This window comes from Penicilliopsis zonata (assembly GCF_001890105.1).
Source record: "Penicilliopsis zonata CBS 506.65 unplaced genomic scaffold ASPZOscaffold_5, whole genome shotgun sequence".
NCBI classification, from domain to species: Eukaryota; Fungi; Ascomycota; class Eurotiomycetes; order Eurotiales; family Aspergillaceae; genus Penicilliopsis; species Penicilliopsis zonata.
In genome coordinates, this window is record NW_019208915.1 from 245,446 (window position 1) to 272,663 (window position 27,218).

Below are 27,218 nucleotides of genomic sequence, written 5' to 3' on the forward strand. Positions count from 1 at the left end.
TACTTACCTTAGAAGGTACCCAAGTGAGTTTCATGGAGTCTATACGGCATATACTACAGCACGTCTTCTTTTTTTTATTTCTTTTTTCTTCTCTCTCTCTCTATCTCTCTCTCTCTCTCTCTCTCTCTCCCTCTCTTTTTTCAGCACATAGTATCACCAATCAATATACATTATTCTTTTCTACCGTCAGGTCGATCTTCCGCTTTTGGTTAAACAAAGTCAAGTGTGAGTAATGGCGTTTCTCGGACCCGACTCGGTCGTAGGAATAAACCTACACACGGTAGTGGAATAGAAGGAATTGACTACCTGTCTACCTGGGGACAAAGAATTGCACCATCTACAATCTTGTGTTTAATACAGTCAATTCCTCGAGTACTCAATTATACAGAGTGAGATGCTGAGGCATATTTGGGTCGGAAAGCCAATTTGGCGTTGAACCAGAGATGACGACCAGCCCGGCATGCGCATCAGGTAATTACTCCGTGTATGGAGAGGGTAGATCTGCAGATCTCCATATATAGACTGGATAATTAATCATACGTAGAGTTCTAGTACTTTGTATTTATGCTTCGACATGCCTAAATACAGATTATACAGAGTACTATCCATGCAAGTACCTCTAATTGGTATTCCTAGTTTCAAACCGGTGTCTTCTGTCTTCTGTATGGAGATTCTTAAATTTGGGCTGTAATCATACTACATACAAACTTACTAGGATCTCTTGAGGACGGAGTACTCCCGTAGTCTCACTTGATTGATGCCGCTCATCCGAGTGGACTACGTAGAACGGGAGTAGTCCGTACGATCTGTAATAGACTAGGAACCACCTAGTCACGGGCGGAGAATTTCTCCTTGTGAGGGATTCTAGACCCATGCAGTCAGTGGCTAGTTAGTGCGTTTCGAATGAATAGGAGTTAACTAGAAAAACAGGGAATACTCCGAATAGTCCTAATGGAGGATGGATACCCCGAAGTCATCTCCGAGTTCAGCTGTTGACTACAGAGTAGTATGACTATGACTGAATAGATGAAGGATATTTGTAGTTAGCCATTTAACAGCATTGTATGTACTCCGTACTGTAGAGATATCGGGTCCGACTCGGGTCCGACACCGCACTCCGTACAAAGGACAGCCTTATTGCATTGTCAACTGCATAGCCACATCCAGCCTCAAAAAAACGAGATCTAACACACTAGAGTCCCACTGATCGAAGCTGTAGCAAGTCAGCACTAATTAATTGACCCATCGTACTCTGTAGATGAACTCAGCTGAGCCACATTCTTATTTGGTTAATTAGTCCGGCTATCCATATTTACGGAGTACTTGGGGTATACGTACGGTATACGCACTCCCAAGACTCCAGAGTCCATTCATATCATTATTCAGGTACTCCGTATTCTCGTAGCCATACTAGTTTGGTACATCCTACATGGTTAACTACTGGCTACTACATACATACTCCCATGTAGTACGTAGTCGTGCCATCGGGGGGGCCGATGTGGCGCCGGATGTGGAGTGAAGTGGATACCTTGAGATCGATATGAGTAGATCTGGTAGTAGTAATATTGCAATATAGTAAGAATAATGATGTATAGTTATGAAGTATACCTTGTTATACAATAGAATATAAGAGATCAAGTACTCCATACTTATTATAACTAGTACCAGTAGTAGTAACTATGTAGTAAATATGTACTAGTATGTAGTACTAGTATGTAGTACTATAGTATACTACATATGTAGATGCATTGTTTGCCACCGACCCACCTCAGCCTTAGCATAAGGATTATTTACTATCTACTTACTACATATATTGGTCTATAATACCTAGGTAGGTTGTCAAGAGATGATCTACATGTCCAATCAGGGGTCTGGATTATCATTTTCCGTTTCGGCGTTTGCCGGGGTTTGTTGATCTAGGCAATCGGCTTGTCCACTCTATAAACTAGCAGTTAAGCGAGGTGGAGTCTTCCCAGTAGTCTATCGAGTACAACAGACTACTTGGTACAGATACAGGTAGAGATAGCTACAGAGTACTATGTACTCATTACTCTGTAGTAGATACAGTCATGCGTATTTGTTATGACTGTATCTACCTAGAGCTGCTCTATCTATAAGGAGGTACTAGGTAGTAATGACTTACTAGTAGTTACCTACTACTTAGTATACGGAGTACTTGATCGACAAAAACCGGAGATTTAGTGACATGAGCAGGTGCGCCTTATCCGTCACGGTGGGTGTCTTTGATTGAATCATTATTGGTTGCTGTATCTTGGACGGGGGAAGTCCGTTCCTGTCGGATACTTCCAACGGAGTAGATAAAGTCCGAGTAAGAGGATTAGGTAGTAGGTCCCTTGTACGGAGTAATCCGTACTCCGTACTTTGTGTTAGGTACGGTATCTAGTATAGGTACCTACCTAGGTACCTAGTAGGTACAGTGGCCTGATACCTATGAATGGTTGGGTAGGGATACCACAGACTCTTCATCCACGGTACAAACTATCAAGTACCTGGTTCTATCGTCTTGCTACAGAGTATGTTTTTCATTAGTTATTATTAATATTATTATTATAGTCTGGCATACACTTGATAGTCCTGCCTAGACAAAGTCAGATTACGAGAATACAAAAGTACCAAGCAAGTCTCCATCGATTTCCTCCGTGGGGGGAGTGGCTTGAACTTTGCCACCAGCCTAGACTACAAGGAGAAGTGGCAACGGGTGCACGTGCAGCGACACGGCAGTTGTCCAGGCAGTTATTCACGAGTAACTTGCATTAAGACGTACAGAGCACACGTAGTTATGTAGTACAGAGTAGGTATGGGTAATATTCTGAGTATGTACTAAGGTATCTACCTAGTACATACCTAGTACTGTAGTCCACTCTGGACACCCTAGATCTGAGCTACTGCAGCCATGCATCCGGCTGCAGGTACACCACTAGTTGATACTCCATAGTTACCACCTTAGGTACCTACCTAAGGCACCTACCTATCTAAGTAGTAGATAGATTAGTATTCCATACTACCATACTAGGTATACAAAAGCACAGTCCTAAGGTACTAGGTACCTACCTGAGAAGGTTCCAACCAAGTTGGAGGTTACTCTACCTATGGAAGGTACCTACCTAAACAAGTTCAGGACAGGACAGAGGACGTGCCCGATTAGGCAAGGTTGTACTGACTGTAATCTCCCCTCCAATCATATCTCTTGATAAGGCCGCTCATCGCCGGCTAGTGCAGGACCCCCACCCTGTTCCCCACCCACCAATCGCCAATCACGGCAGGTGGTCTGGGCACAAGGATCTACCTAACCTTCCTCGGTTTAGCTGCAGGGTGAGTTTGTCTGTGCTCTAGGAAGGTACGGAGTACGGAGTAGGTAGTTACTTGTTACTGTAACAGGTACTCCGTACTAGGTACTACCTACCTAACCTATACCTACCTAGTAGTACTTACCTAGGTACTCCGTACTGTGTCCTCTGTAAAGTACGCATAATACTGCCAATCTCATACCTAAGGTACCTACTAGGTAGGTAGTACGAGGTATCTCTGCAATCCCGAGTGAATGGTTCTAGTCATGCGTAAATCCTAAACCTACTCCTAAATGCTGCAGATGTTGTAGTATAGTTACCTTATAATTACATAGGTTAGTAGCTAAACTAGTGGACTACGGACTAGGTTGCACGTTACAATGAATTCTCCACCCAACTGGCTGGACCAGATCGTAGCACACACACACTCTCTCTCTGTGTCTGTCTGTCTGTCTTGTTCCAGCTGTCCAGCGTCTGTCCCGGTCGCCCCCCCCCCCATCTCGCCCAACGGCCGTCCCATGGATGGACATCCTCCTGGGCGGGGGAGGGGAGAGAGAGAGAAGGGACCCATCTGAGAGCCCATGGACCGTGTGGAAATTGTATTCTGCAACCCAGACAATCATGATCGCCCGGGAAGTTCGTGTCCTTGGGTCCTTGGGTCCTTTTTGGCTGCCCTAGGGGCCCTCTTCTTCCCTTGTAAGCTCTGGCAGCTTCCCCGCCTATTTAACATAACCTCTTCCCTCCTTCTTCTTCCACCAAGGCATATAATTAGTACCGTATAGTACGTCCTATCTTGTTGTACTATTCTAGTACTTATATTTGTTGTACTATTATAGTACTATTATAGTACCTCTACGGTACTCTATTGTGCTGACGCCATGACAACCGTCTCCGATCTGGATCTGGATATTTCTCCAGTCCCTCGCTCGCGAGAGGAAAACCAGGAGAGGTGAGACGAATTTTTTAAAGAATAGCAAACTGCAAACCTCGGTCGTACTGACAATAATGGGATAAACTACAGAGCATTTATTGCTGCCTCACGACGGAAAGATCGCAGTCTGGATGCAAGGCTTGAATCTGCAAACCGGGCGTCGATGCTGCACAAGAAACGCACCGGTAAGGCCCTCCACATCACCAAGGAGATCGTCGAGAAGGAGGCCATGTACGAAGAGGTCGACGAACGGTACCAGGAGAAACGCATCCGCATGCTGCAGGCCCAGAATCTGCAGATTGAAGAGGAGTTCCAGCGCCATCTCCTCGCAGCCTTTGCCGCGCGTGCCAACGGCTCCTCCTCAGCGCTCGCCTCTCGCCGGGCGGCCAGTATAGGCGGCCCGAGAAAAATGAGCCTTGACTTGTCGGGCTTGAACGCTGCTTGCTCCTCTCAGAACTGTCCGCCGTCTCTGACCAGCCCGATGGTTCACGATTCCGGATACGGCCTCTCCCCCGCCGGCTCTCCCTTTGCTGCTGCTACCCCAGTGACCGCAGTCGCCTGCCACAGCCCGCACTCTGCCGCAGGCCCGATGGGCCCTTCTGCTGCTGCCTCGCCGTATCACCATCCCCACGGTCTCTCCACCGTTACACCAGGGCCCTTGCCCCAATATATCGCTGGCCCCCAGCAACCGCTCACTCCATCATGGCCCCAGCGCTCACCCGTCCAGCCTACATTCCGTTCCTGGCAGGGGTTTGCCGCGCCCGCAGACTGCCCCCCTTCTGTCGAGATGTGGCAGCAGCGGCTTGTGCAACAGTCGCATCTTCCGTCGCCTGAGGCCTCCACCTTCCGGATGCGGCCGTTCAGAGACCGGCTCGCCTCCGCCCCAGAGCTACCAGTCTATCCTACCACCACCACCACAGCTATGCCTACTCTAGCTTCTGCTACTGCTACTGCTACTGCTGCTGCTGCTGCCGCTGCCGCTGCCAGAAATCCCATGGTTCATACCCGTGCCCCCTCGGACCCTATCGCTGCCCCCAACTTCTCCGAGTCGAGCTCCCCACAACACCTTGACCTTGTCTCGACGGAAACCCTATCCACGCCTGAACTGTGTCCTACCCCGAATACCCCTCTCTCTCCAACCTCTGGGCAGATTCAATATCAGCAACAACAACAACAACAACACGATAATACTTTCCCCGTTTCTAATTCTACTTCTTCATTGGACCTGGATCTTTTCGTTGAAAAGGAAGGAGAAAACCTGATGGTCTCGTCGCACGATGACCTGGACCCGGAATTCGACGAGTTTAGTCGGTTCGCATGGGGACTGGGCCAGGGCCAGCAACTGCTTTTGGGCGACCACCACCACCACCACCACCAATTAGGACAGCTGGGCCAGTTGAGCACCCTGCCACCCCCCGCACGGACGGATACCTTTGGCTTTGACGACATTGTTTTTGACGAGTTTGCGACGAGTGTGGCATAGTCCGCTTACCTGAGCTTTCCTGAGCCGTCTTACTTCGCTGTGTATATTATTCTGTATATAGTGTGTTATAGCTTGTCCTTGTCTGCAAACGGATCTACCTGTACTTGGTAGTTAGTATACTACTATTATTATCGTATTATTCTACTTCACCATTATTATTACTATCATTATTACTACTATCGTTATTATTACTATCATTATTATTACTATCATTATTATTACTATCATTATTATTATTATCATTATTATCATTGTTGCTATCCTACTATTATACAGAATACTGTATGTAAATTACAAAAGTACCTGCTGCAATCGGAACTTTAATCGATTAAGGTTCCGGTGGGGCTCTCGTATCTCTCGTTTCTAACTGTCATAAGGTATGGATACAGATAATAATATATCTAATAACCAGATAGAATGTATCTATCCAGTCTATCCAGTATTATTTATTAATCTATTAAATAGGTCAAGTCATACGACTACAATATACTACCTAAGCATGGGCCAGGCCTAGATTAGAACCGTTAGCAGTAGGTAGCTTAGTAGTTACCAAGGTAGTAGCCAGTACCTACGGGCTAAGTACTAACTACCTAACTAACTAACTACTAGGTCTACCTGGGTATGCACTGGCAGTTACCCCACATAGACCATTATACACGGTGCAGATCATTGGCTGTACCCGCCTTCCTCTTCCGGCGTCTCGGCATAGCCCCGGGGCTAGACTGCGAGGGTTTCCATGGTTTCCCTTCCCATTCACGGACCTATCGCTGCTAGTAATAATCGTGAACCTTGAATGAAAGCATAGTGAGTCGGTCGGAATAAGGTAAGTCATTGTTGAGGGGGGGGGGAAGAAAAAAGAAAAGAGACAATGTAGCTATTGGAATAAAGAGTATGAAGATTCTAATTCAAATCAAAGACGGACTGATATGAAATACCTAGGGCACCTAATCTGGATCTACGGATCCTGACTCTCGGAAAAATACCGAGCTTTCAAACACGAAGATGACGGCCGGTCAAACCCCGCGACTAAACAACTCCCGTCCAATCTCCCCGCTGCGCCGCACGCTCACGCTCGAACTGCTGCTTCGCCGCCGCCGACTGCGTGTCTCCGCAGGATCAGCAGGGCTTAGCCCACTCGCCCGCGCGTACAGGTTCAGCATGTCCGTAAGGCTGACCACGCCCACCAAGTGCCCAGAGAGTCGTGATCCCGGCAACGCAGAGGCTGGGATCGAGGGCGCCATTCCGTGAGGAGTCGGGGTCACAGTGCTCGCCGCATGGCTCGTGTAGTGCTGCTGGACGGTGGGGGTCGGCGGAGGAGAGGTTGGTCCGGTCTGCGTCGCAGGCGCCGCCAGCGGGAGGTGCACGGCCGAGTGTGATGGAGTCGGTGGGCCGGACGAGGAGGGTGACATGGGATCCGTCACCCACAGACTGTCCAATTAGTATGCTGCCGCCGTATCACTAGTCTAGGCCTTACCGGTGTGATTTGGTCGCAACCACTTTCGCAATCGTGTGCGCCAGCGTTGAAGTGGGGTTGATGTGGAAAACCGGAAAAGAATCCTTGCCTTCAACAAGGCCGCGCGTGGAGAGGATTACGGAGATGAAGTGAATGCAGGTGTTGTGGAGAAGAGGAAGCGATGTCGACCGTGTCAAAAGCTAAATTATTGTTTTCAGTGAGATGATAAGCTAGGGGGGGGGGGGGGAGCTCGAGACGGAGCAGTCCAGACCTTGACATCCACAGTAGAAATGTTACCAATCACATTGGTATGGTTATCGACGACAGCGATTGAAGAGATGCCCTCGTTGTTCATGAGCTGCAGGGCTTCGGAAAGTGGCTTGTCCCCACTGAGATCTGAGATCAGCAATTTCGCATCTTGTACACACCTTGTACTCTTCCGGAGAACTCCGTAAACAAGGAAGGACAGATGGGCCTCACTTGATCGATATCACATTACCCGATCCAATTCGCAGTTCTCGTAGCTGCTGCGGGTACAGCTGGTCGATGACTGGGAAACTGCGCCCATTCTCCCACAGGAACTTGACGAGTCTGGTCTGGCTAAAGATGCCCACCACTTCGCGCTCGTTCTCCTCCTTGACCACCACAATCCGGTGTATACCCCCTCCAAAGAGTTTAACCGCCGTCATCACATTTTCCGAGGCAGAGAGCGTAGTGAAAGGCTCCTTTTTACCCAGACCCTTGACATCTTTCAGTGGGATCTTACTCCCTTCCCGGGCCTTCTTCGCCAGCTCCTGAAAGGACGTAATATGCTCTTCGTCGGGCTGTGTAATACCCGCCGCCAAAAGAAGATATGCGTTCAGATCGGAGTAGTCAAAGGTACCCACCGCCGCTGTATCCTGCGGTGTTTCCCGGATCAGGAGCACTGGGGCACCAGTCTCGATCAAAATCTAGTAGCGAAGGAAAGTCCTATCAGCTTTCTACACTGAAAAAAGAAAAGATAAAAAGAAAAAAAGCGGCAGTGCAGCTCTCACATTTGTTGCTTCTTCAATCCCCGTATCAACTTCGACGAATTTCAAATCGTCGGGCCTCACCAGCTCCCCGATCGAGATATGACGCCAGTCACGACCCGCAAACGCGGGGTCAGCTGGGTTTCGGGCAGGCGGATTATCAATAAGGCTCTGGATCGCAGCTTGTGTCAGGGATGGTTGTCGGCGCGAACGCGGAGATCCCGGAACTGCGCGTAAGCTCTCACTGAAGCTCTGGCCGCGCTGGTGGCTCGGCGTCGAAATGTGGTGGTTCAAGCGCAGGGATTGACCTCTCGTTGACGGAGACCGCGAATCCGTGCTCAACTGCTGCGATGCAATGGCCGGAACCGCCGTCGAGTGGTCGTGGCCATTACCACCAGGCTGATGATTATCTGCCATGGTTATGGTTGGAGCGGGGTGGGCGGGGATAAAACACGTCACGCCCGCGGAACGTGGTGAACGGTCAGGAACAGCAAAACTGCAGGATCTTGGTTGGAGAGTCGCAGCCGCAGGATGGATATCTCATAAGCAGTATTTGTTTCCGAATCGACAACGATGAGGGGGGGGTTTTTTCCAAGGAGTGTCGTTGGTCAAGGTAAGTGGCGAGACAATTCTCTGCTGCTGCCGTTGGCAAGGATTCCCGTGGGGTTTGTTTGGCAACGTTCGAGGCGGTGACAGCTCCCAACCAGCCAATCACGGGAGTTGTTTACATCAGGGAAGGAACGCTGGAGATGGAATCATCATGGATTTGGCAAGAACGAATAATCATCGCAGGAAGTCAGATAAGACTGAGTTGAGGTCATTCTCAGGTCCTCTTGTTCGCTGTCTCCTCACGGCTCTCTTGCATCCAGGCTGCGATTCGCTCGACGGAACCGGCTTTCGCTTTTTTTCTGGTGATACGTCTTCTGGTGAGTGTTGTCTCGAGTAGATGGCGATCGGGTTCAGGGTCACTTGCTCAGATATGAGCTGACCAACCTGGAATTCAAGAATAGGTGTATCACAATTCGGCTGGGAAACGGGATGCTCTTGACCTCGGGCCTCGTAGGACCTGTACAGCGACTCGGTGCGCAAGAATTCCACTGCGTTGGTCTGAGTCATGATGGTTGTCTTCCAGCCGCTACTTACCAACTGTGCCTTGCTCTTTGAGATGATTCCTGAGCAGCCGCAGAAGACAACTTGTGAGAGAGATGGGAACGAGTTCAGATAAGGCAGCATTGCCGGGGACAAGCCGACCTGGTTCACCATGTACAAGACGCGCAGGTGCTTGAACGCACCAGAGGAATCCGCGAGCTCGCTCCATGCTCGCACAATTCGATCACTGAGACCGGCAGCATATGGATTGTCAGGGCCACGATGTTGAGACAGCCCTGAAGGTGTGATTATTTTCAGCGCCCCCAGGTTTTGAATCATTGCGATGTCCACCAGTTCGGGTGTTTTGGCAAATTGCGTTGATACCGTCAGAACGGCAATCCAGCTGAGGGAGTCGCTCTTCACGAGACCTAAATATTTCCCCAGAGGCATCTTGGGCCCCTCGATCTTCATCTCGCGATGGCGAGACAGCTTTCTAAACTCATGAGGATATGCTGTCGCAAACACCTTCCACATATAAAATGTTTGTTTGCGGCTGCAGATGATCAGCAAGAGGTGTTGAAGGATGAACTTCCTGTAATCTAACCTTTCTTTTAGACAACCCCAAAGATATTCGGCAATACGCCATGGCACATGCTCGAATAACTTCGCATTCAGATTTCTCTGGTCAGAGAGGGTCTTCCTCATGGCCATGTGTTTCAGCGACGCTGAACCAGACAAACTGATGTCTTCCCATCCGGTGGTCAAAAATGGGCTCTCGTGGACCCAAGATGGACCGTTGGACAGCGTCACTGCTGAATCCATATTCATTTTTTTTCGCAGATATGTCTATCGCTAGTATTATTCCCTGTCCACTTCTCGACACGAACTCGACGCGTCACTTTTGACGCGCCCTTGATGCAAAGCTACCAGTCAGGTATTAGAGAGCTGCCACGACCATTTGCCAATCAATAATACATCTTAGAAAAACTCACGTTTTGTACTTTATCTGATCGCCGTGTGCGTTCTTAATGGCATTAGTGGCGAGTCAAATATTGTTAGAATTGTGCAGATGGAGTTGTTGCACAGTCACGTGTACGGAGTATATGTCTCTATTCAAATATTGATTTATCCTTCCTCTTACCTGCCTTGAATTACTACGACACGGCAATGATGGAGTTTGCAATAAATCTGCATAAAAGCATCAAGAGACCTCCTGTTTGGGGGATTTCCATGTCCAAAAAGCCTGCCAGCCAAGATCTACGCATTCACGGCATGAGCTCAACGCAAGCTCTCATAAAATTAGACGTCTGAATCCAAATAATGAAGGTCTGCGTCCGTCTTGAATGCTTGTCTCTCTTCGTCCGACGTAATAGATAATGACTTTTTCTTGTTAAGCTGGTGACTTGAAAATTGCAGACGCGATGGTATGGGAGACAGTTCCATCAATTGCATGAAACAGAGCAGCTTCCAGGAACACAACTTCCGCCAAAGAGATACCCTCGAAGCAGAAAAGTAGACGGCTCTCCCAAATTGTTCCCAGTGAGTAGTATCATTTCGAGGCTCTAGTGTCTTGACCGTACGTTGCCTGACCCAGGAAAGTGATGGCGAGGCGACACAGCCTGTTCGCGACACAGCCTGTTCAGGTCAAGTCCATTAAATCCTTAAGACATCAATATACATTAACATTATTATGTAGTGTTCTAGGTACATTATTATCATAGATCTGAATAAGCACGACTCTCCATCTATTATCGTCGTGTTTAGCCGAATGCAAACCCCACGGCCGAGTGAGTGTGAAAAGCTTGGATATCCCGGCGGTAGCAAGGAAAAAAAAAAAGGTCGTTGTGACATGTTGTAGTTTTGTGTCAAGCTGACAGTTGACGAGGTATTCCGACCGTCGCGGACTGTTTAACAGAAAACAAAGAGAAGAACAGAGCCTTTACCCCTGTGTTGTTCTTCATCTCAAAGAAGAAGAAGCGAACTGAAGGCGACTCGCGGTGTTGAATAGCAAAGAAAAGTGGCGTCTAAGTCATATTTTTTTGAACCGAATGAACGATATGGTGAAGAAATGAGTCTCACGCCTGTATCATCCTCGCAATCGAGAATGGCACGGTGGAAGAAGCTTTGAGCGTGGCACGATGGGAATGCCAGTTCCCATTCGACGTCAGGTCTCTACTAGAGGGCGATGAATCGGCATGAGGCTCCCCGTGGTTCAGATGGCACCGTGGGCAGGCAATCAGGCGATGTGTAGGCCACGAGTGCGTGAAAGAGTGTGTTGCATTGCGGTAGATATAAGGATTGATGTTGGTATAGCTGGGCGGAATGGTGGACGGGCCATTTGCTGGCAACCTGGCCCTGATGGAACTTGGCGATGAGCGGCGAGTTCGAGAATCCTGAGGAGAAGTCAGACCAGGAATAAACGAATGCATGGTTGATGAGAATTCATATCAAGGCATAGAACACAACGTCTATCTTTGAGCGCTGGGTACATCTTAAATAAAGCTAAGTCCACGAGTCACGCCCAATAGATCATCGTGCAGATCCACGCGGGTCCTTGCAGGACCTCACAGCTCGGAGAATAACATTGCCAACCACACGCTTCACTGCCACGAAGGAGGCGCGTTGTTGTCAAAGGGGGAACAGGAGACGAGAGGGAGGGCGGGAATGGAGGGCGAAAAGGAGGGAAAGGTTGGACGCAAGGCGAGAGCTCTCAGCCCTTCTCTCTCTTTTCTCCCTTCTCACCCCGCCAAAACCTGACAAACCGACACTCACATTTATTTTGGACCTTTCCAAAGCCTCGCTCTGGGAGGAAACAGCTTCTTCTTCGTCCGAATCATGAAGAGAGGACGTAGGGGAGGCGGGGGGCGATATGGAAGTGCGTGCAGTTGGGGATAACAGCCCGGAGTCTATCTCAAAACAGGTTATTATCTCAGATCCCTAGATATCATCTATTGCCCTGGGATATTTGCAAAAGAACTGATGGGATAGCGTCAAATGCAGGGATGTTTGAAATCTTACCTCCCCAGAAGGTGAGACTCTGCTCGTTAATCGTCAACACTGGCATGGTCATTCCACTGTCCTGTTTCCACGCCCCTCGAACGCGTTAAAGATGGAGAAGTCGTCACTGGAACAACAGCTGCCAGGAACAGCCGCCGGCGCCTGCCCCCTCTTATGGACTGAGCACAAGCATCACGAGGCTGATTTGGGCGTGGGACCCTGGAGGCTTTGAGAGGGGCCACAACGACGCCAAGAGGGAGAAATACAGGCTACACAGTACACAACTCCTCCATGATAGCCGTGCTCCGTATAGTACGGACTCTATAGGCACTTCAATGCTAGAGCCCCACCTGGTTGAGGGAGTTATCAGAGCTCAGCGTTCCCGGATTCAGCCTTATTGCTGGGATATCGCAGCATTACCCCCCGGTGATTATCTGATGGGTCTAGAGGGTGTTGGTGACTGAGATCAACGCTATGAGATTGGCTGTATGATGCTGGTGGATGACCGTCAGCAGGGTATAATTACCTTCTACTCCCTCGGATCCTTCTCGTGAAGAGCAGGGTACTACAATATGATGGCTCCAGCTGTTCGGCGGTTGACTCTTGGAATTCAAAATCGTGACCCATCTGCCTTGGAGAAGGATTAAAGATTTTCGAGAACAGGAGCCACGATTGACCACTCTGAATTGCACGCCTAATTTCACCCAAAAAAGAGAGGACCGTTGCTGGTCAAAATAGACGAGGCGGCCCCATATTAATAACAATAATCAACTTGTCAGCTCCAGCCTCCAAGTACTGGAAGCCGGCTGTGCATGCAAATATTTGCCAGTCATGGCAACGATAATAATGATGGGGAAGGATGTCGAACACTGGCTGCAAAGCGCTGCAAAGCGCTGAAACAGCAAAAACAACCGAGCATCTTTTGAATCGTTGCTTCTCTGTTGGGTCGCAAACCCTGCCTAGCACGCACGATTCGCTAGTCCACAAACATACTGTCTGGTTGTTCGATAACACGGTGTATCAAACCGAGGGGTCACCAGCTCACCCGGCTGAATGGACATGGGGTTCGGAGGTTGTTGCGTGCGTCTTTATTACTTACGGCCGGAGAGAGATGAGCACCCTAGTCACTATAACGGCTGACCTGATCGGACTGTATGGCGAATTAGGGATCGATGACAACGTGGAGGCTTTCTAAATCAGCTAGTAGTAACATCGGGGATTCCACTTCCTGTCGGAGTCTTTTCAAAGGCCTGATGGCCCGACGGATGCCAACGGAATCGGGAGAAAGGTGCCCGCTCTCAACTGGAAATCATTTGATGGAAGACAGCACTCTCATCAAACACTATCTACATAGATGGAACCACAAAGTATCGATGAATACCGTCTTTGCAGCCCGGATGGATGGATGGTAATCTCGGACATTAATGATACCATCGAGTACATCCAGCACGAGAACCTATTGGAATCGTTCGCATCACTTTCGCAGAAAAGGCATGTCCGATCTGCGGTATGCAGGGCTATACGTCTACATCCAAAGACAGTCGATGGCTGCTTGCTTTACTTATCAGCCTCGCTGTACAATCTGATTCCCTTTCCACCAGATCTCTTGTGCACACACTACCCTCAGGGTACATACTGCGAGATTTTTCGTTGATGGACTTACAAGGGCTCCTCAACTTCTTTCATCGAGAATACACAAGAGTACAAGGTGGTCCGGATGGAGAAATTCCGTCGATGGTTTCCCTGCAGACAGACCTGGAAAGTAACAAACATCTCGCACAGGTAAGAACAGGATTCAGCTAAGAGGTTCGAGACTGCTTTGAGATAATCTTAGGGATATGTGGACGATCTTTGAACGACCTGTACATCTATTTGAGCGTGTGGAAGAACTCGTGGCATGAGATCATGGATCCGTTTCAACGAAACCCCAGGGCTCGTCTTAACACTAACCAAGAATCGAGAGATCAATGGATTAAAGACACTTCCAGCCTCAGTGATCTCGAGAGCTGATGCCTGATAGACAGTGGCGATGATGATCTAAGAATTTTAGATCCGACTACGTCAACATGAAGAAATCCGGTGGTGGCAGCATACAGAATTACAATCTCCCGATAGATGTTCTTTGCTCCCAACTAATCCCGGACATCAAAAATAGTATTGAAACGACACTATGAAGCCGGCAAAGCCTGAGTCCACGACAATGGATAAAGAAACCTTTGTGCCTCCCACCATGCGAGCGTTGTACTTTTCTCCACCGCCAGCATCAGAAGAAACGAAGAGCACCACCGCGACAATCGCCTTCGATGCTGACTTCCCGACACCACAGCCATCATTTAACCAGTATCTAGTAAAGGTGCAAGCCGCTTCCTTTTCCCTCGATGAGCTCCAGGCTGCGAGGACTCTCAACCCGACGCTCTCGATCCCCCAGATCCCCGTACATAGCTTCTGCGGCACGGTGATCAGCACGCCGGTCGAAGACCACCAGAATCCGTTCGGACCGAGGTTCAAGATTGGAGATTCTGTGATCGGCTTGAAGAACTATACCCTCGACGGGGCGGCTGCCGATTATGTGCTCACGACGGAAGACGAGTTGGCATTCAAGCCGAGAAACGTCACGGCGAAAGAAGCGGCGAGCATCCCTCTCCCCGCACTGACTGCATGGCACGCTCTCTTCGCTTACGCACGACTGATGGACACTCTCATCGGCGGCACTCAGACGAGTGATGTCAGCGCTACTATTCCGAGGAGTAGCAGTACGGCAAGCAGTAGTACGAGCATTCAGAGCCTGCGGAAAAAGCAGCGCAAAAAGAAGAAAGAAAGCGGTCTACGCGTCCTGGTGACGAGCGCGTACGACAGTGACGCTGCGATCGATGTGATTCGGATTCTACGAGCGCCTCGCCACTTACTCAACCCCGGCATCGCAGCGGACGACGAGACCCCGGTCTGGATCTGCGCGGTGTGTTCGTCGACAGACCAGGAGCTGTTCCTAACCGACCAGCTGGGCGTTGACAAGGTGATGGTCTCCGGGTCGAATCTGGAAGACTCCTTTCGCGCCCATGGCTGGGAACCCGTTGATTTGGTGGTGGATGCGTCTGGAGCAGGTGAAACGTTCCGCCAGAGCCATTCGCCACACGTAGTCAAAGACGACGGGATGGTGCTTAGCACTGTCTCGTCGTCTGTGGATGCGGTGCGCAATGACCCACGTATCCAGGAACAAGTGGCCAAGGGGAAGCTGGGCAGCCACTTTGTCGCGGTGCGGCCGGACGGGCTCGCGCTGCAGCGGATCGTCGCCCTGGTAGAGACGAATGCACTTCGTGGCCGAGTGGATAGAGTCATGGACATGGTGGACGCGGGACTACGAGATATCCTGGGCGGGAGGAGAGAGACTGGGAAGCAGTGTAAGGGGAAGATGACGGTCATCCATGTGGATACATCAGATTAGCAAGATTATAGTATATTGGTTTAAACTTCTTTCTAGGTAGTCTTCTTCCTGGTAACAATAACCCTGGAAAAAGGTTACCAGTAAGTGTCTTCCACCTCCATCATCATCATTTCCTTCTCGTTGAGCTCTTCCTCATCGTCACGACAGCACTGACACTCCCATCCGCAACACCCCCCGCGCAGCGTACACCCGCGCAGACCTGCGTCCTTCGCCCTGGTCTTCAACCTGCATCTCCGATCCCGCGGATGACAATGCTGGAAGTGTTCCCTGATCCAGGCACCAGAGGGACACTCCCCCACGACAGCTCGGTACGCACGGCGATCCTCCCATGTCCGTTGTAGCAAGCTCTCAAGTCGCGACGTATGATCTCCCAGCCGGGGATCCCAAGCATGCAGGTCGTCGATGATCGTCTGCAGCTCGATCTCCTCTTCGCGGTGCCAGCTTAGCGTGACGAGCAGGTCGGTCCAGCGCACAAGCCAGGCTTGCTGGGCTTCTCGGCTGGAGGTTTTCGTGAAGAACTTGTTGAGCCCGCGTGTCAGCGAGGCGAGGTTCGGGTGCCCTGCGCTCAGGGAGATCTCGATCTTCTTTAACAGGCCCATTTGTTCAACCAGGCAATTCAAAGGGGGACAGAAAAAATATCCAAGTACCTAGTGGACTGGTTTAGTTGCACGCTGGGGGATATGTGTGTGCTCGGTGTTGCCTGCTTTATACTTAGTCTGTGACCAAATATGATGTCAGTTTACAAGATCACTCTGACCAGTACATTCGAGTTTCGAGCATACTCTATTTAGCTGTTTCACCTTTAAAATCGGTAAATAGGTGTGTTCTGTATTTTACTCAGTATAGCGGTTGACTGGAGTTGGAAACTACTCGTGGTGAGTCGGATATAAAAGTGGGTAGATTAAGCAATTATGCTGGATTGATAGATATATTATTTTCAATGCTCACTATATAATATTGAAATAAAAGAATGCCATAGCCATAGGTGTAATAATTAGCCTCTAGCTATACTAGAACAGTGAAATATTAAGATAGAGATAGAGATAGTATAGTATTCCTAGTATTGTAAGCTCTATATGGCGAGGAATGAGACTTGATATAGTATTCTAATGTCCCCTTCTACTTCATAGTTATAAAAAAGAACTGATTGATTGACTTTGTTCAATTAAAATTGCTTTTATATTTATCCTGCTTTGTGCTCCATCACTGCCAGTGCACACAATTCAGTTTATTCTATGGAACACCGCGACCTGGTATGGAAATTATCAAACGCAAGACAAGAAAAGGATGTTAGATGACAAAAATCGCCTACAGTCGGTCATAAAGTAATAAAGATCATTTCCACACAATGGACGGACTGTAGATGGCGGGCCGGTCGGGCTTCCATATCAATCCTAAACCCCATACATATGCTGACGAACTACATCAAGAAGAGAAGGGAAAGAAAAAAAGGGATTGGCCGCCCCCGAAGAGAGTTAAGGGTGAGCGGGAGGCGAGAGAAGGGGGGTTTCGAAGGAGGGATGCATGATAGAAGGATGCGATGGAGACAGGAACGTCGTCAATTCACTCAAAGGAGGGAATCCAGTCGGGTGAAAACGCTCAGGCAAGCCGCCACAATCTAGGCCGAGTTAGAAGAAAGGTGTACTCTCAATCAATTTCACTATAAACGTACCTCAAGTTGGAGTTCCTTATCCTGGGCCCGGTTGATTTCGTCATTAATGGCTTGGGCCAGGTTAGCCCCGATAGCCTGTCCGCCACCGGCTCGTCGACCAAACGGCCATTGAGAGTACTCTGCCAACAGCTCATCCACCTGAGCAAAGGCACGCTCCCGCGACTCGTGGCTCATGGTGACTAAAGCGTTCTCCAGCACATTGGCCGCATAGGCCGCGCAGACCATGGTCACCGTCCGGAGATATCTGAACTCGACGTCCTCGGGGAGCCACTGGTTCGCCGGGATGACCACTGTGCGGTTACTGCACATTGTGCGCACCCGCTTGTGTAGATCATCCTTGGCACCGCCGTCCGCAACAGGGTGCGTTGCCATATCGAAGAGGAGGAAGTTACGCTTCTCGGTGCGGAGGATACCCTTGTCGACGAGACCCTTGGCCAGACGTTCCCGGACTTGCTTCAGTTGATAGCCGATCTTCATCAAGTTCCACGTTTCCCCTGTCCCATTTTTTGCATATTAGCAAATGGCACATAGAAAGCTTTTGAAAAAAAAATATATATATGTACTGCCACCTACCGCTCAGCAGATCAATCCACGAGCTGACACTCATCTTCTCGCTCGACTTCATCATCTTCAGCGCCTCGTCCAGCAAGACCTCCCCTGTCAATGTGTCGTCGATAACCTCGATGATGCGATCCGCGAGCGGAAACCGCCGGCGTGAAGAGTCCTTTTGCATGCTTATCCGGCCACGGAGAGCCAATTCGATCACAATGCAGCCGCGCAGAGCGTAGGAGATATTCTCGTTCCAGAAGGAAAGGTAGCCCTGATCGCGCCACACATTAATTCAAGCTTATTATTTTTTCTCTCTCTTGTATTTCCCTCCAGAATACCCTACCTGCTTATCTTTCAGCCCCAGTAGCAGCACCTCCTCCATCAGAGTCAACTTGGGCTGCTTATTCCGCTCCTGGTTCTCGCTGATGTCGCGCGGGTCGAACGCAATCTTGTGTCCATTCTCTCCGGCCGTGAAAGAGGTCTCTGGCGTGCGACTGTCGCCGTTCCTGGGCGCGGGGGAGGAGACTCGACTGTTGTCGTCGTGGTCGTCGGCGGCCCCGGTGGCGCGGTTACCACCTCTCCGACGAGTCAAACCCCCGGATGAGTCCATCAGGATGCTTCGCTATCGCTCTCTCCTGAATGCAGATCCTGTGGAATTCTAGAAGAAAGTGCGTGGGTGGAATGGGGGGGGGGGGGGGGGGGGGGGGGGGGGGGGGGGGGGGGAGAAGGAGGAGGAGTTCGTAGTAGGACGGCAGCAAGGCTGAGGGGCTGTCAGGGGAAGGAGAGCAAGCGTTCGCTGGGCGACACGGAAGAAAGACACTACGAAACAAGTCAATTAGTAGCAGACGAGGTTGTCCAGATGGCGCTGCTCGCCGGGGGGTCGTCGTGCAACTGCCAGAGCAAGAGGCTGGAGCTATGGCAGCATTGCCCAGATGGCCTCGTGCTTTGTCGGGTTTGGCGTCGGAGGTGCCAAACTATCGACCAAACGGTTTCGCTGGCCGCATCGGCCACTTTTGGGACTTGCCGCCATCTCGTGCTTGGCGCGGACGACGTCAGAAAAATTGTCACTGGAGAGGGGAAAAAAGAACGCTTTTATCTATTGATAAAGAATAAAATTATCGTCAATTGAGCTGGCTAGATTAGATATTATGTTCCACTGAAGGGACACTGCTAGTGGATTCTATTCTTGGTGCGTACTGATAAATTTTGCTGCTTGCCAGATGGCCCCCGTCCAGTCTACTAGAGCAAAAAAATTTATAGATAGCATTCAAGGTGATGTACACAATATAGTAGAACGAAAAAACACTGGCGTGTATGTAGCATACAAAGCAGCATCCATGAGAACCACATGATACTCCAGCATTAGTGCAGCCTTACGCCGCCCTCCCCTGTTTCTAACCGGAGTCCCCAACCGTTTCCATTCCCTGATTTTATATCTAATGGGCTGGAGTCCGTTGTGTTAGTGGTAAAGACTCAAACGGAGACAGTATCCAAGTGAGGAGTGACTTACCATCAGGCTGAGAAAGAATGTACTCGACCGCCTGGTTGACTGTTGACGGTGATAGTCGTTAGCGCCCAAGCTGCATGCAAATAATGGTTAATCACATACCGGAGTGGATGGCATCGGCCTCCTTATCAGGGATCTCGATGCTGAATTCCTGTAACACCAGTCAGTCGAAGACTCTCGGTTCAGCATGGCATCAGTCAACCTACCTCCTCGATGGCCATCACCACCTCCACAGTGTCCAGGCTGTCCAGGCCGAGGTCGTTGGAGAAGTGAGAGGAACCGGTGATCTGTATCAACAGTTAGCCGTAAGATCTTTACTGGTCTCGCTGGATCTCGACTCGGGTGGTCGCCATCTAGTCATCCATCAATCAGTTCGGCTGAAGGAACCACTAACCGCGCTAGCATCGTTGACCTGTAAGCAAATAGCGAATTGTCAGTCAATGTTCAACTCAATTGATCGGATCTCTTCTCTTGTCTGTTTTTGTCTGTCTCTCCTCTCGTATCCTAAACACACCTTGTCAAAGTTCTTCAGCAGGTTGACTATCCGGCCCTCAACCTCATCCTTAGCCAGCCCAGCGGGGGCAGAATAGCACCGCACAGCCGGGAAAGCAAGGCGGGCAGCGAATTGAGATGGGCGGACAGCAGCAGAGCTGCGGATCTGGAAGGGAGCCGGCGTGCGAACGGCACGGGGCAGGGAAGTCCTCAGAGAGCGGACGACGGCGGAACGGAACATCTTGCCAAAAGATAAGATCGAGAGCCTTCACAAGACAAAAGGGGAGCGGGAGGTTCGTGGGCGGGAAAAGACGGTGCGCAGAGAACAGCAGCTGGGATTTAATGGGAGAGAAAGATGTTTCGTGCCTGCCCGGAGCAGGCAAGTTTGCGTTCTCGGGCGGCCGCAGCCGGTGGCCAATCAGCGCGCGGCAGAAAGGAATGACCTAAGCCGTCCTCGACCACCTCCAAAACCTCCCAGGTTGGTCTGTCTCCAACGCTGATAGCTCACCCCCTCCCCCCAATTGCTCTCTCCCACCACGCCCTCCTTCTCTCGCCCTCCATCCTATCCACGATGGTCTCTTCGACGTCCGTGGCGAGGCTGGTCGCCTACCGTCGTGCTTCGCCCGCTGTGCTGTCCTGCTTTCGCCCTGTGGGCTCCACCGCAAACTTCTCTTCCTCAGTCGTCCGGGCAGCAACCCCCGTGGGCCCTCCCCAGCCTGGATTCCGCCTGCCTCCCCCGAAGCGATGGGACCAGGGTGCTGAGTCTTCCCTTGACAAGGCCACCAAGTACTTCCTGATGGCCGAGCTGTTCCGTGGCATGTATGTTGTGCTGGAGCAGTTTTTCAGACCACCGTAAGTGCCCGCGTCTGCAGTCAATTGAAGTTGCGCACGCTGTTTTGCAGGTTTTATCGCTGGAAACCATGGAAATTGAAGTGCTAATGGGTTGGAATAATGCAGCTACACTATCTTCTACCCCTTCGAGAAGGGCCCGATTTCCCCCCGTTTCCGTGGCGAGCACGCCCTGCGCCGCTACCCGACCGGTGAGGAGCGCTGTATTGCCTGCAAGCTCTGCGAGGCCATCTGTCCTGCCCAGGCTATTACCATTGAAGCCGAGGAGCGCGAGGACGGCAGCCGCCGCACAACTAGATATGATATCGACATGACCAAGTGCATCTACTGTGGATACTGCCAGGAGAGTTGCCCTGTGGATGCCATTGTTGAAAGTAAGTGCTTGCCAATTCTTCTTGTTTTTGCCAGGTTTTCCTGTATTCTAACATGCGATTTCCAGCCTCCAACGCCGAATATGCGACGGAGACCCGTGAGGAACTTTTGTACAACAAGGAGAAGCTCCTTGCAAATGGCGACAAGTGGGAGCCTGAAATTGCCGCTGCCGCCAGAGCCGATGCTCCCTACCGGTAAAGGGGCGGAATTGGGGCGAGGCATGAATCAAGGTCGGGGTAGCCTGAGAATATGAACGACTTTTTTTTTAACTGAAGGGGAAGAAAAGAAAAGAAGAAGAAAAGAAGCTAGGGGAAGTAGAGTTCGATCCCCCTTTCTGGATGGAATATCAGGAAGGCCCATGAACTGGATCACAGGTCTAACACCGAATCCATTCCATCCTGTACATAAAATACCTGTGTTATCTGCGTGTGATCCTACCCATGTACGAGTTGGTATCAGGCGGGAGTTTCTACGGAAGGCCCCGCATATCATTTTTCTTTTCATTATTTCAATTTTTTTTTTCATTTTTCTTATGGAGCTCATCGAATACATTTCATTTGTCCTTACAGATGTATCCTCATGATGTATTCAGATAGCAACAAGTGTGTGGAAAACGTATTTGAACCCGGTAACAAGCGGTATTGATTCTTAAATCCCTTCATTCAGTATGAACAGTAATAGATCGCCTGCCTATGCTACATGGATAAGAAAAACTTCGACATTCAACAGAAAGAAGTAAAGAAGAAAAAAAAATGAATCTAACTCCTCCCTACCGTGGAACCTGAACGCCGTAAGCTCCAGTTCCCTCACGCCCAGGCCAAGTCAAGCAGACGTTGATGCCACCAAACCTTTTGATGAGCGGGTGGGAAGGGAAATGATAGGAGAAAAAAAAAAGAAAGAGAGAATGTGACTTTTTGGTTTGTATTTGTGCTTGTGGGGGAACTCAGCTCAAGGCGGTTGGGGTTTATTTCTTCTTGCCCCCGACCTTAGCCTTGAAGCTGCCTTCGAAGCCCGGCCGGGCTTTGCGCTTGCCGGCCGGTTTCTTGCCCTTGCCCTTGCCGCCGCCGGCGCCCTTTTCATCTCTCCGCTTGCGGAGGTTCTCTTCGCGTTTCATCTGGCGCGCCTCTTTACCCTTGGCGACCCCGTCGATGCGTTCCCTCCACTCGCGCTCCGACTTCTTCTTGGCGGTCTCCTTGCGCTTGAGCGCCTTCTTCAGCAGTGAGGTGTCGTCACGCACACGCTCGCCGTGCGCGCGCTTCTTGGCATTCAGCCACATGTCCTTCTCTTCGATGTCCGCCCGTTTGCCCTCATCCATGGCTGCCAGACGCGCCTGCTTGGATTCCGCAGCCTTGAGGGCCGTAGCGGGGTCCTGCGCGTTCTGCCGCTTATGTTCCCGCAATGAGGATAGACTGGCATCAGCTTGCTGGCCATCGGCAAAGACCACCCGGCCAAAGGAGTAGTTATTAGCCGATGAGCCGACAGACTCGGCAGGAGACCGTGGAGAGGCGAGAAGAGACCCAGAGCCACCGGGGGAGAAGCGGCGGGCCATGGCTTCGTCCTTTAGCCTTTGTTCTTCCTCCTTGGCCTTCTGTCGGAGCAGCTTCTTGTGGGCCTTGCGCTGCTCGGCCTTCTGTCGCCGGGCTTCGATCAGCTCATGACGGTTCCGCGCCGGCTTGCCATTGAGACCGTCCGCGTGGCGCGCAGCCCGAAGTTCGTCAAGACGCTTCTGTAGCCGCTGTTTAAGCTGTTCCGGGGTCGCTTTTAGCGGCTTGGGTTCGGATGTAGAAGTCTTGGAGGTGTCTGTAGGGGGAAGAATCGAGGAGATAGAAGAGCTGCCAGAATCGGGGTTCGGAGCGTCAGAATCGGGCGATTGAGGTGCCGAGGAGACAGAAGACGGGATTTCAGGCTGCTCGGCTTCAAATTCAACGGAAAAGCCTTCTTCGACAACGCCGTCTTCTTCATCTTCTTCTTCTTCTTCGTCATCTTCAGCTTCCGATGCCGAGTCTTCTTTGTGTCCATCATCGGTCTGTTTAGTAGGCTTCTTGCTCTCCTGTGCCAGATCCGCCTTCTTCGGTTCCGATTGCTGCTTTTCTTTCCTTGCAGATTCCTTCGCCTTCTTCTTCTCCTTCTGTGCCGCCTTTTTCTGCGCCTTCTTCTCTTCCTTCACCTTTTTGCGGGCTTGAGCCTCCTCGAGCTTGGCCGCAGCATTGTCAGACTTATTGACAGGCTCGGCCTGCTTCTGTTTCTTTCCCTTGGCATTTCCTCTGTTGAGGCCCTCTTTTGGGAGCTCGGAGCCTAGTTCGCTATCAGACGAGTCGCTTCCCGCTGCATCCTCATTGCGCTTGCGTTTCCGTGCGTTTTCTTCCAGCACGTCCTTGGCCGTCTTCGCCGACTCGGGGTCGAGCTTCGCCCGCTTCGCCTCTCGGGCTTGCTCTTTGGTTTGCTTCTTCCGTTGCCATTGGTCCTAGGGAAAGGATTCCAAGTTAACAAAGCGAACAAAAGAAAGGGCACAATAAAGCGAGACCATAAAGTTTGAAACCACATACACTAGTGTCGTCTCCGTAGTAATATTTGGCAGGAATCAGAGACAGCAGACCGTCAAAGGCCTGGGCATGGCTTCGCAGCCGTTCCTGTGAGGGATCGTCAATATCTGCGTGCCACGAGCGGGAGACGTTGAAGCACACGAACGTACCTCGAGGTCAGCCATCACGCTCTGTGGAATCTTAATCAGATACGCCGAGTCTGAGCCGATCAGACGGGATGCACAGGGCCTCGAACAGGGAAGCTGGTAAAAAACATCGAAAAATTTGGGTGGGCGTAAAATCTTGGCGTTTTGCGCTCACCGCCTTTGATCCCCGCTTGGGATGATTAAGAGACGGCGCATTCCAGGAGTCTTGCATGTTGCGGCGTGCTTCCTTCATTGATTATTCCTGGCTAGTTTTTAAATAAATCTCACTGTTGAGACAACCTGAAGTATCGCAGGATGGAAGACTGCGATAAAGCTGAAGTGGTGTCAACGGTGGGAATGGAGTCAATTTGATAGTTATTACTTTAACTACCAAGGTAGTAGGTAGTTAGTAGAAAGTAACATCAAATTAATGACTGGTGGGATGTCTATCAAATTACAATAATTAAAAACTAATAAGTTTGTTCTAGGGGAAACAATTGGCATAATTAGAGAGACCTGCCGGCAGTTTCAGATGCGGATAACTACTGAAGTCTCAAATCAACTTGAAGTACTCGTCACGCCAATAAGCATCACAAGGATCTCCAAAACGACAACAGGGCTGCATCGGGGAGGCTTTCCGAGGCTTCTCAGGAATACCAGCTCTTCCTGTTGGATCTCAGGGAGTCGGAGGAAGGAAGGAGACTATTGCAGGATGCAGAAACCATGTTCGAGCCGACCGAGGCTATCTTTGACCTCGACCAAGAGACATTGGATCAGTTTACCGATAACCCTCCTCGAGATCTGTTTGGATGAGTCTTTCTCGCGCGCCAGTGAGTCGCGGATGATTCGGTAGTTAGTAGCAACCCCTAAGTGACAGGTAGTTACATACTCCAAAGGCGCTGGAAAGCTGCCAACAAATGACAGCAAGATGGATGCCACAGAGAGAGGTATAACCTCAGCTAGAAACTCTTATCTCGCGGAGTCCTCTGAAAAACCTCTCGGACACCTCATCGCGATTGCTGCTCACCCGTCCCCAACCAGATGCTGAGGATAGCCGCCCGCCGCCGGTCACCCTGGGGTGGCCACACAGACATTGGCTCCGTGGTGCTTCCTTTCAACATCGTAGGGGGCCTGCAGATACTCCCGGCCGGAAACACCAACACGAGCGAGAACCGGCGCTATATCTGTCCAGAGCAGGGGTGCGCCGGGATCAATATTGGCGACGCAATTGTGGAGTGGATGGGAGACGTGCTGCGCAGCTCGTTGCACCGTGTTGTCAAGGTGATTCCCCCAGCGGTGGAAGGAGAACGAGAGGAGACACGGACGGTAGACGAATGCATTCTCTGGAGGACCCGGCACTTCGTAAACGGAGAGAAGCTGCAGACGCGAGGAGGAGGTTTGTCAGAACTGACCGGTTGATACTTCAAACGAGGCCGCGTTTGTAGAGGGACAAATTTCAGCAGAGTCCGAGGGTCATCAAGTATTGACATGGAACTCACCTTGTCGGCTTGGAGCGAAATTCCCTGCAATGTGAGTACTTTTTGGCTTGTGTTTTTTAGTAAAGATCAATCCAAATGAGTTGGTATCTATCAGCGTTGCAGACAACCAGTTCCTGTCCAGTTTTTGCCGCCACATCCAAAGAAAAAGCAACGCAGGCGCTAAGCATCATACCGGGGAACAAATTAGTGGTATACCTTGATGAAGGGATTGGCGCTTTGACGGCCTGATACTGATCTATCTTTACTCCGTACTGGGTCTGGACATGCCACCCTTAGGCTTTAAACCCATGTTTGATGATACAAACCTTGCTTGACACAATACCTTCGCAGAACAGGACGACGATGAATTATGGGTAGCTATTATTGATAGATTTATGGCGATCCTAATTCTAATACCCACTGTCAGCTTAAATGGTATCCTCTGTTTCAAATTAACCGCCGGGCAGACAGCGTTCCCCGGCAATAAGATATATATAATTATTTATACCAAGGATTGCTTCTCCAGATAGCAGCCGGCAATCTATTATTATTGTTTCAGTCACTAGCCCCTTCAGCCCACAAAGCCTTCCAAGTCAATAAATAGGTCTAACCTCTAGTCTAGAGACGTATTGTTTAGGTAATTAACGCCTGGTGATTGCTCCATATTTCAGTACTAAACGCATATGATCTACTCCGTAGGTATCTCTCTCCGAGGGGACAAATTATCTATTTCTCCGCTCACCCTAGCAATCTATCTCGACTGATTCGTATCTCAATTATGTATCTGCCTGATTTATTTCACGGTTGAGAAACGAGTCTCCACAGCAGAGTTCTGTTGCCCCAGCCAAGAGCCATTCCATGGACTGGTTCTGTATTTTACTATTTACTATAAATACACCTTTTTAACACATCACACTTCACCATGACCTACCTAAGTTGAAAATAGCTGTATTTGTCTCTTGAATTGAAGTGTACAAAACGAATGCTCTGATTAGGTAAGAAGTATAAAATGCTCCGAATCTTCTGGAAACATGCCCGATATAGTTAGTATCGGAGATATTCATCGGAAGAGAGCGGAAGACCCGTGCACGCCATAATACATAATTCCATACATTCGGAGTACGCTATTTGGCATGTCGGTATTAAAGATCTACTCCGTACCCCGTAGAGAAAAGCCGATGATGTTTCGACGGAGTACTTCGTGAGTTAGGTAGTAAATAGTTACTAAGTAATACTAAGTATAGATTGGGGCACTTCTGGTTATTCGTTTGCTTCTAATTCCATAATAATTAGCGTCCTAATACTGCATCTACACCGTACTCACCTAACTAGGTAGGTAAAGAGTAGGTACCTAAATTTACCTAGGTACAGCCTACTCAGCCACAACAGCGGTGGCGGTGTTGGTTGAGAGTCACTGAGGCAGTGTCCAACGTCAGCGTGACCGCCATGGAGGGGTTGAAAGATACCGCTATCGGGTATCGTATTGTCACACATATCATCTGCTCAGCTGGACGGTCCTCGAGGACTCGAGTTTGGAGATGCGAGCTGAAGATCATTGCGTCTGATTTGCTGATCCTTGCCAAGCATGTTCCATTGTGTCGTACTACATACAGCATGCACCATCCGCAGGCCCTGACAGGTGGCCAGAATACTCTGTGAGCCAAGGACACAAAGAGACGCTGGTCACGGAGTCACCGCAGGACGGTGGGCTGTGGCTTTGCAGCTGTACGGAAATATCATTACACGGCGCTGAGCGGTACCGGGCGGTTCTGGTGGGCATGTCGTGCTTGGCAAGAGCGAACCATCGGCGGGGTTGAGCTCATCAGCCCTGCGGGATGGTGTTTGCCCTCGAGAGGTATTTAAGGAGCACAACCCCTCCTCCCTGAAGAAATCATCCGTCCTTACATCCCACCCATCC

General features: G+C 50.1%; 12 protein-coding genes across 12 annotated transcripts; 5 read left to right on the plus strand and 7 right to left on the minus strand.

Moving 5' to 3' along the window:
• Positions 1–3,991: 3,991 nt before the first annotated feature.
• ASPZODRAFT_165661 (hypothetical protein) lies at positions 3,992–5,722 on the plus strand (the record flags this gene model as incomplete). The annotated part of the gene is made up of 2 exons (XM_022726723.1): positions 3,992–4,257; positions 4,330–5,722. The coding sequence occupies exons 1-2, from the start codon at positions 4,187–4,189 to the stop codon at positions 5,720–5,722; spliced, it is 1,464 nt and encodes a 487-aa protein (XP_022582026.1). The 5' UTR covers positions 3,992–4,186.
• A 922-nt stretch (positions 5,723–6,644) lies between these two features.
• ASPZODRAFT_1702487 (hypothetical protein) lies at positions 6,645–8,785 on the minus strand. Its single transcript, XM_022726933.1, has 6 exons — positions 8,210–8,785; positions 7,656–8,125; positions 7,447–7,564; positions 7,197–7,375; positions 7,043–7,150; positions 6,645–7,000 (listed from the first exon to the last, which is right to left on the minus strand). The coding sequence occupies exons 1-6, from the start codon at positions 8,600–8,602 to the stop codon at positions 6,736–6,738; spliced, it is 1,533 nt and encodes a 510-aa protein (XP_022582027.1). The 5' UTR covers positions 8,603–8,785; the 3' UTR covers positions 6,645–6,735.
• Positions 8,786–9,313: 528 nt separating this feature from the next.
• Positions 9,314–10,072, minus strand: ASPZODRAFT_52551 (hypothetical protein; the record flags this gene model as incomplete). Its single annotated transcript, XM_022728444.1, has 2 exons — positions 9,314–9,827; positions 9,879–10,072. Coding segments are annotated over 2 exons (708 nt in total), but the record flags the coding sequence as incomplete, so codon positions are not given.
• A 1,165-nt stretch (positions 10,073–11,237) lies between these two features.
• Positions 11,238–12,737, minus strand: ASPZODRAFT_1702912 (hypothetical protein). The gene is made up of 3 exons (XM_022726937.1): positions 12,293–12,737; positions 12,047–12,180; positions 11,238–11,667 (listed from the first exon to the last, which is right to left on the minus strand). The coding sequence occupies exons 1-3, from the start codon at positions 12,342–12,344 to the stop codon at positions 11,350–11,352; spliced, it is 504 nt and encodes a 167-aa protein (XP_022582029.1). The 5' UTR covers positions 12,345–12,737; the 3' UTR covers positions 11,238–11,349.
• Positions 12,738–13,614: 877 nt separating this feature from the next.
• On the plus strand, positions 13,615–14,361 carry ASPZODRAFT_1703006 (hypothetical protein). The gene is made up of 2 exons (XM_022726938.1): positions 13,615–14,069; positions 14,118–14,361. The coding sequence occupies exons 1-2, from the start codon at positions 13,781–13,783 to the stop codon at positions 14,279–14,281; spliced, it is 453 nt and encodes a 150-aa protein (XP_022582030.1). The 5' UTR covers positions 13,615–13,780; the 3' UTR covers positions 14,282–14,361.
• Positions 14,362–14,441: 80 nt separating this feature from the next.
• Positions 14,442–15,713, plus strand: ASPZODRAFT_64052 (hypothetical protein; the record flags this gene model as incomplete). Its single annotated transcript, XM_022729202.1, has 2 exons — positions 14,442–14,991; positions 15,088–15,713. 2 exons carry the CDS (start codon positions 14,442–14,444, stop codon positions 15,711–15,713), a joined length of 1,176 nt encoding a protein of 391 aa, XP_022582031.1.
• Positions 15,714–15,720: 7 nt separating this feature from the next.
• ASPZODRAFT_24442 (hypothetical protein) lies at positions 15,721–18,657 on the minus strand. The gene is made up of 4 exons (XM_022727965.1): positions 18,278–18,657; positions 17,959–18,205; positions 17,386–17,879; positions 15,721–16,297 (listed from the first exon to the last, which is right to left on the minus strand). Exons 1-4 carry the CDS (start codon positions 18,542–18,544, stop codon positions 15,788–15,790), a joined length of 1,518 nt encoding a protein of 505 aa, XP_022582032.1. The 5' UTR covers positions 18,545–18,657; the 3' UTR covers positions 15,721–15,787.
• Positions 18,658–19,289: 632 nt separating this feature from the next.
• On the minus strand, positions 19,290–20,264 carry ASPZODRAFT_131036 (hypothetical protein). Its single transcript, XM_022722653.1, has 6 exons — positions 19,956–20,264; positions 19,836–19,853; positions 19,648–19,728; positions 19,544–19,592; positions 19,445–19,483; positions 19,290–19,378 (listed from the first exon to the last, which is right to left on the minus strand). Exons 1-6 carry the CDS (start codon positions 20,172–20,174, stop codon positions 19,371–19,373), a joined length of 414 nt encoding a protein of 137 aa, XP_022582033.1. The 5' UTR covers positions 20,175–20,264; the 3' UTR covers positions 19,290–19,370.
• A 174-nt stretch (positions 20,265–20,438) lies between these two features.
• ASPZODRAFT_94051 (hypothetical protein) lies at positions 20,439–21,675 on the plus strand. The gene is made up of 3 exons (XM_022730477.1): positions 20,439–20,785; positions 20,891–21,156; positions 21,222–21,675. The coding sequence occupies exons 1-3, from the start codon at positions 20,505–20,507 to the stop codon at positions 21,350–21,352; spliced, it is 678 nt and encodes a 225-aa protein (XP_022582034.1). The 5' UTR covers positions 20,439–20,504; the 3' UTR covers positions 21,353–21,675.
• On the minus strand, positions 21,377–21,675 carry ASPZODRAFT_131039 (hypothetical protein; the record flags this gene model as incomplete). Its single annotated transcript, XM_022722654.1, has 1 exon — positions 21,377–21,675. Exon 1 carries the CDS (start codon positions 21,656–21,658, stop codon positions 21,380–21,382), a length of 279 nt encoding a protein of 92 aa, XP_022582035.1. The 5' UTR covers positions 21,659–21,675.
• A 56-nt stretch (positions 21,676–21,731) lies between these two features.
• ASPZODRAFT_131040 (hypothetical protein) lies at positions 21,732–23,931 on the minus strand. The gene is made up of 3 exons (XM_022722655.1): positions 23,847–23,931; positions 23,701–23,784; positions 21,732–23,618 (listed from the first exon to the last, which is right to left on the minus strand). The coding sequence occupies exons 1-3, from the start codon at positions 23,859–23,861 to the stop codon at positions 22,119–22,121; spliced, it is 1,599 nt and encodes a 532-aa protein (XP_022582036.1). The 5' UTR covers positions 23,862–23,931; the 3' UTR covers positions 21,732–22,118.
• Positions 23,932–24,863: 932 nt separating this feature from the next.
• Positions 24,864–25,241, plus strand: ASPZODRAFT_64562 (hypothetical protein; the record flags this gene model as incomplete). Its single annotated transcript, XM_022729245.1, has 1 exon — positions 24,864–25,241. One exon carries the CDS (start codon positions 24,864–24,866, stop codon positions 25,239–25,241), a length of 378 nt encoding a protein of 125 aa, XP_022582037.1.
• Between the last annotated feature and the right edge of the window lie 1,977 nt (positions 25,242–27,218).

Bases quoted from the DNA above. Each gene is read 5' to 3' on its own strand.
- ASPZODRAFT_1702487 (XM_022726933.1), bottom strand. From the start codon at position 8,602: ATGGCAGATAATCATCAGCCTGGTGGTAATGGCCACGACCACTCGACG. The intron at 7,376-7,446 runs GTCTGGACTGCT...ACAATAATTTAG, and splicing joins TTTCTACTGTGGATGTCAAG to CTTTTGACACGGTCGACATC. The intron at 7,151-7,196 runs GTAAGGCCTAGA...CTAATTGGACAG, and splicing joins GTTGCGACCAAATCACACCG to TCTGTGGGTGACGGATCCCA.
- ASPZODRAFT_1702912 (XM_022726937.1), bottom strand. From the start codon at position 12,344: ATGACCATGCCAGTGTTGACGATTAACGAGCAGAGTCTCACCTTCTGG. The intron at 12,181-12,292 runs GTAAGATTTCAA...GTTTTGAGATAG, and splicing joins GAGTCTCACCTTCTGGGGAG to ACTCCGGGCTGTTATCCCCA. The intron at 11,668-12,046 runs GTGAGTGTCGGT...ACTTCTCCTCAG, and splicing joins TGGAAAGGTCCAAAATAAAT to GATTCTCGAACTCGCCGCTC.
- ASPZODRAFT_1703006 (XM_022726938.1), top strand. From the start codon at position 13,781: ATGCAGGGCTATACGTCTACATCCAAAGACAGTCGATGGCTGCTTGCT. The intron at 14,070-14,117 runs GCTAAGAGGTTC...GGATATGTGGAC, and splicing joins ACAGGTAAGAACAGGATTCA to GATCTTTGAACGACCTGTAC.
- ASPZODRAFT_24442 (XM_022727965.1), bottom strand. From the start codon at position 18,544: ATGGACTCATCCGGGGGTTTGACTCGTCGGAGAGGTGGTAACCGCGCC. The intron at 17,880-17,958 runs GTAGGTGGCAGT...AAAATGGGACAG, and splicing joins GTGGATTGATCTGCTGAGCG to GGGAAACGTGGAACTTGATG. The intron at 16,298-17,385 runs GTACGTTTATAG...GGCCTGTTAAAG, and splicing joins ATAAGGAACTCCAACTTGAG to AAGATCGAGATCTCCCTGAG.
- ASPZODRAFT_131036 (XM_022722653.1), bottom strand. From the start codon at position 20,174: ATGTTCCGTTCCGCCGTCGTCCGCTCTCTGAGGACTTCCCTGCCCCGT. The intron at 19,593-19,647 runs GTAGGTTGACTG...CTGGTGTTACAG, and splicing joins TGGTGATGGCCATCGAGGAG to GAATTCAGCATCGAGATCCC. The intron at 19,484-19,543 runs GTATGTGATTAA...CACCGTCAACAG, and splicing joins GGCCGATGCCATCCACTCCG to TCAACCAGGCGGTCGAGTAC.
- ASPZODRAFT_94051 (XM_022730477.1), top strand. From the start codon at position 20,505: ATGGTCTCTTCGACGTCCGTGGCGAGGCTGGTCGCCTACCGTCGTGCT. The intron at 20,786-20,890 runs GTAAGTGCCCGC...GGAATAATGCAG, and splicing joins GAGCAGTTTTTCAGACCACC to CTACACTATCTTCTACCCCT. The intron at 21,157-21,221 runs GTAAGTGCTTGC...TGCGATTTCCAG, and splicing joins TGTGGATGCCATTGTTGAAA to CCTCCAACGCCGAATATGCG.
- ASPZODRAFT_131040 (XM_022722655.1), bottom strand. The intron at 23,619-23,700 runs GTATGTGGTTTC...TCCTTTCCCTAG, and splicing joins ACTACGGAGACGACACTAGT to GACCAATGGCAACGGAAGAA.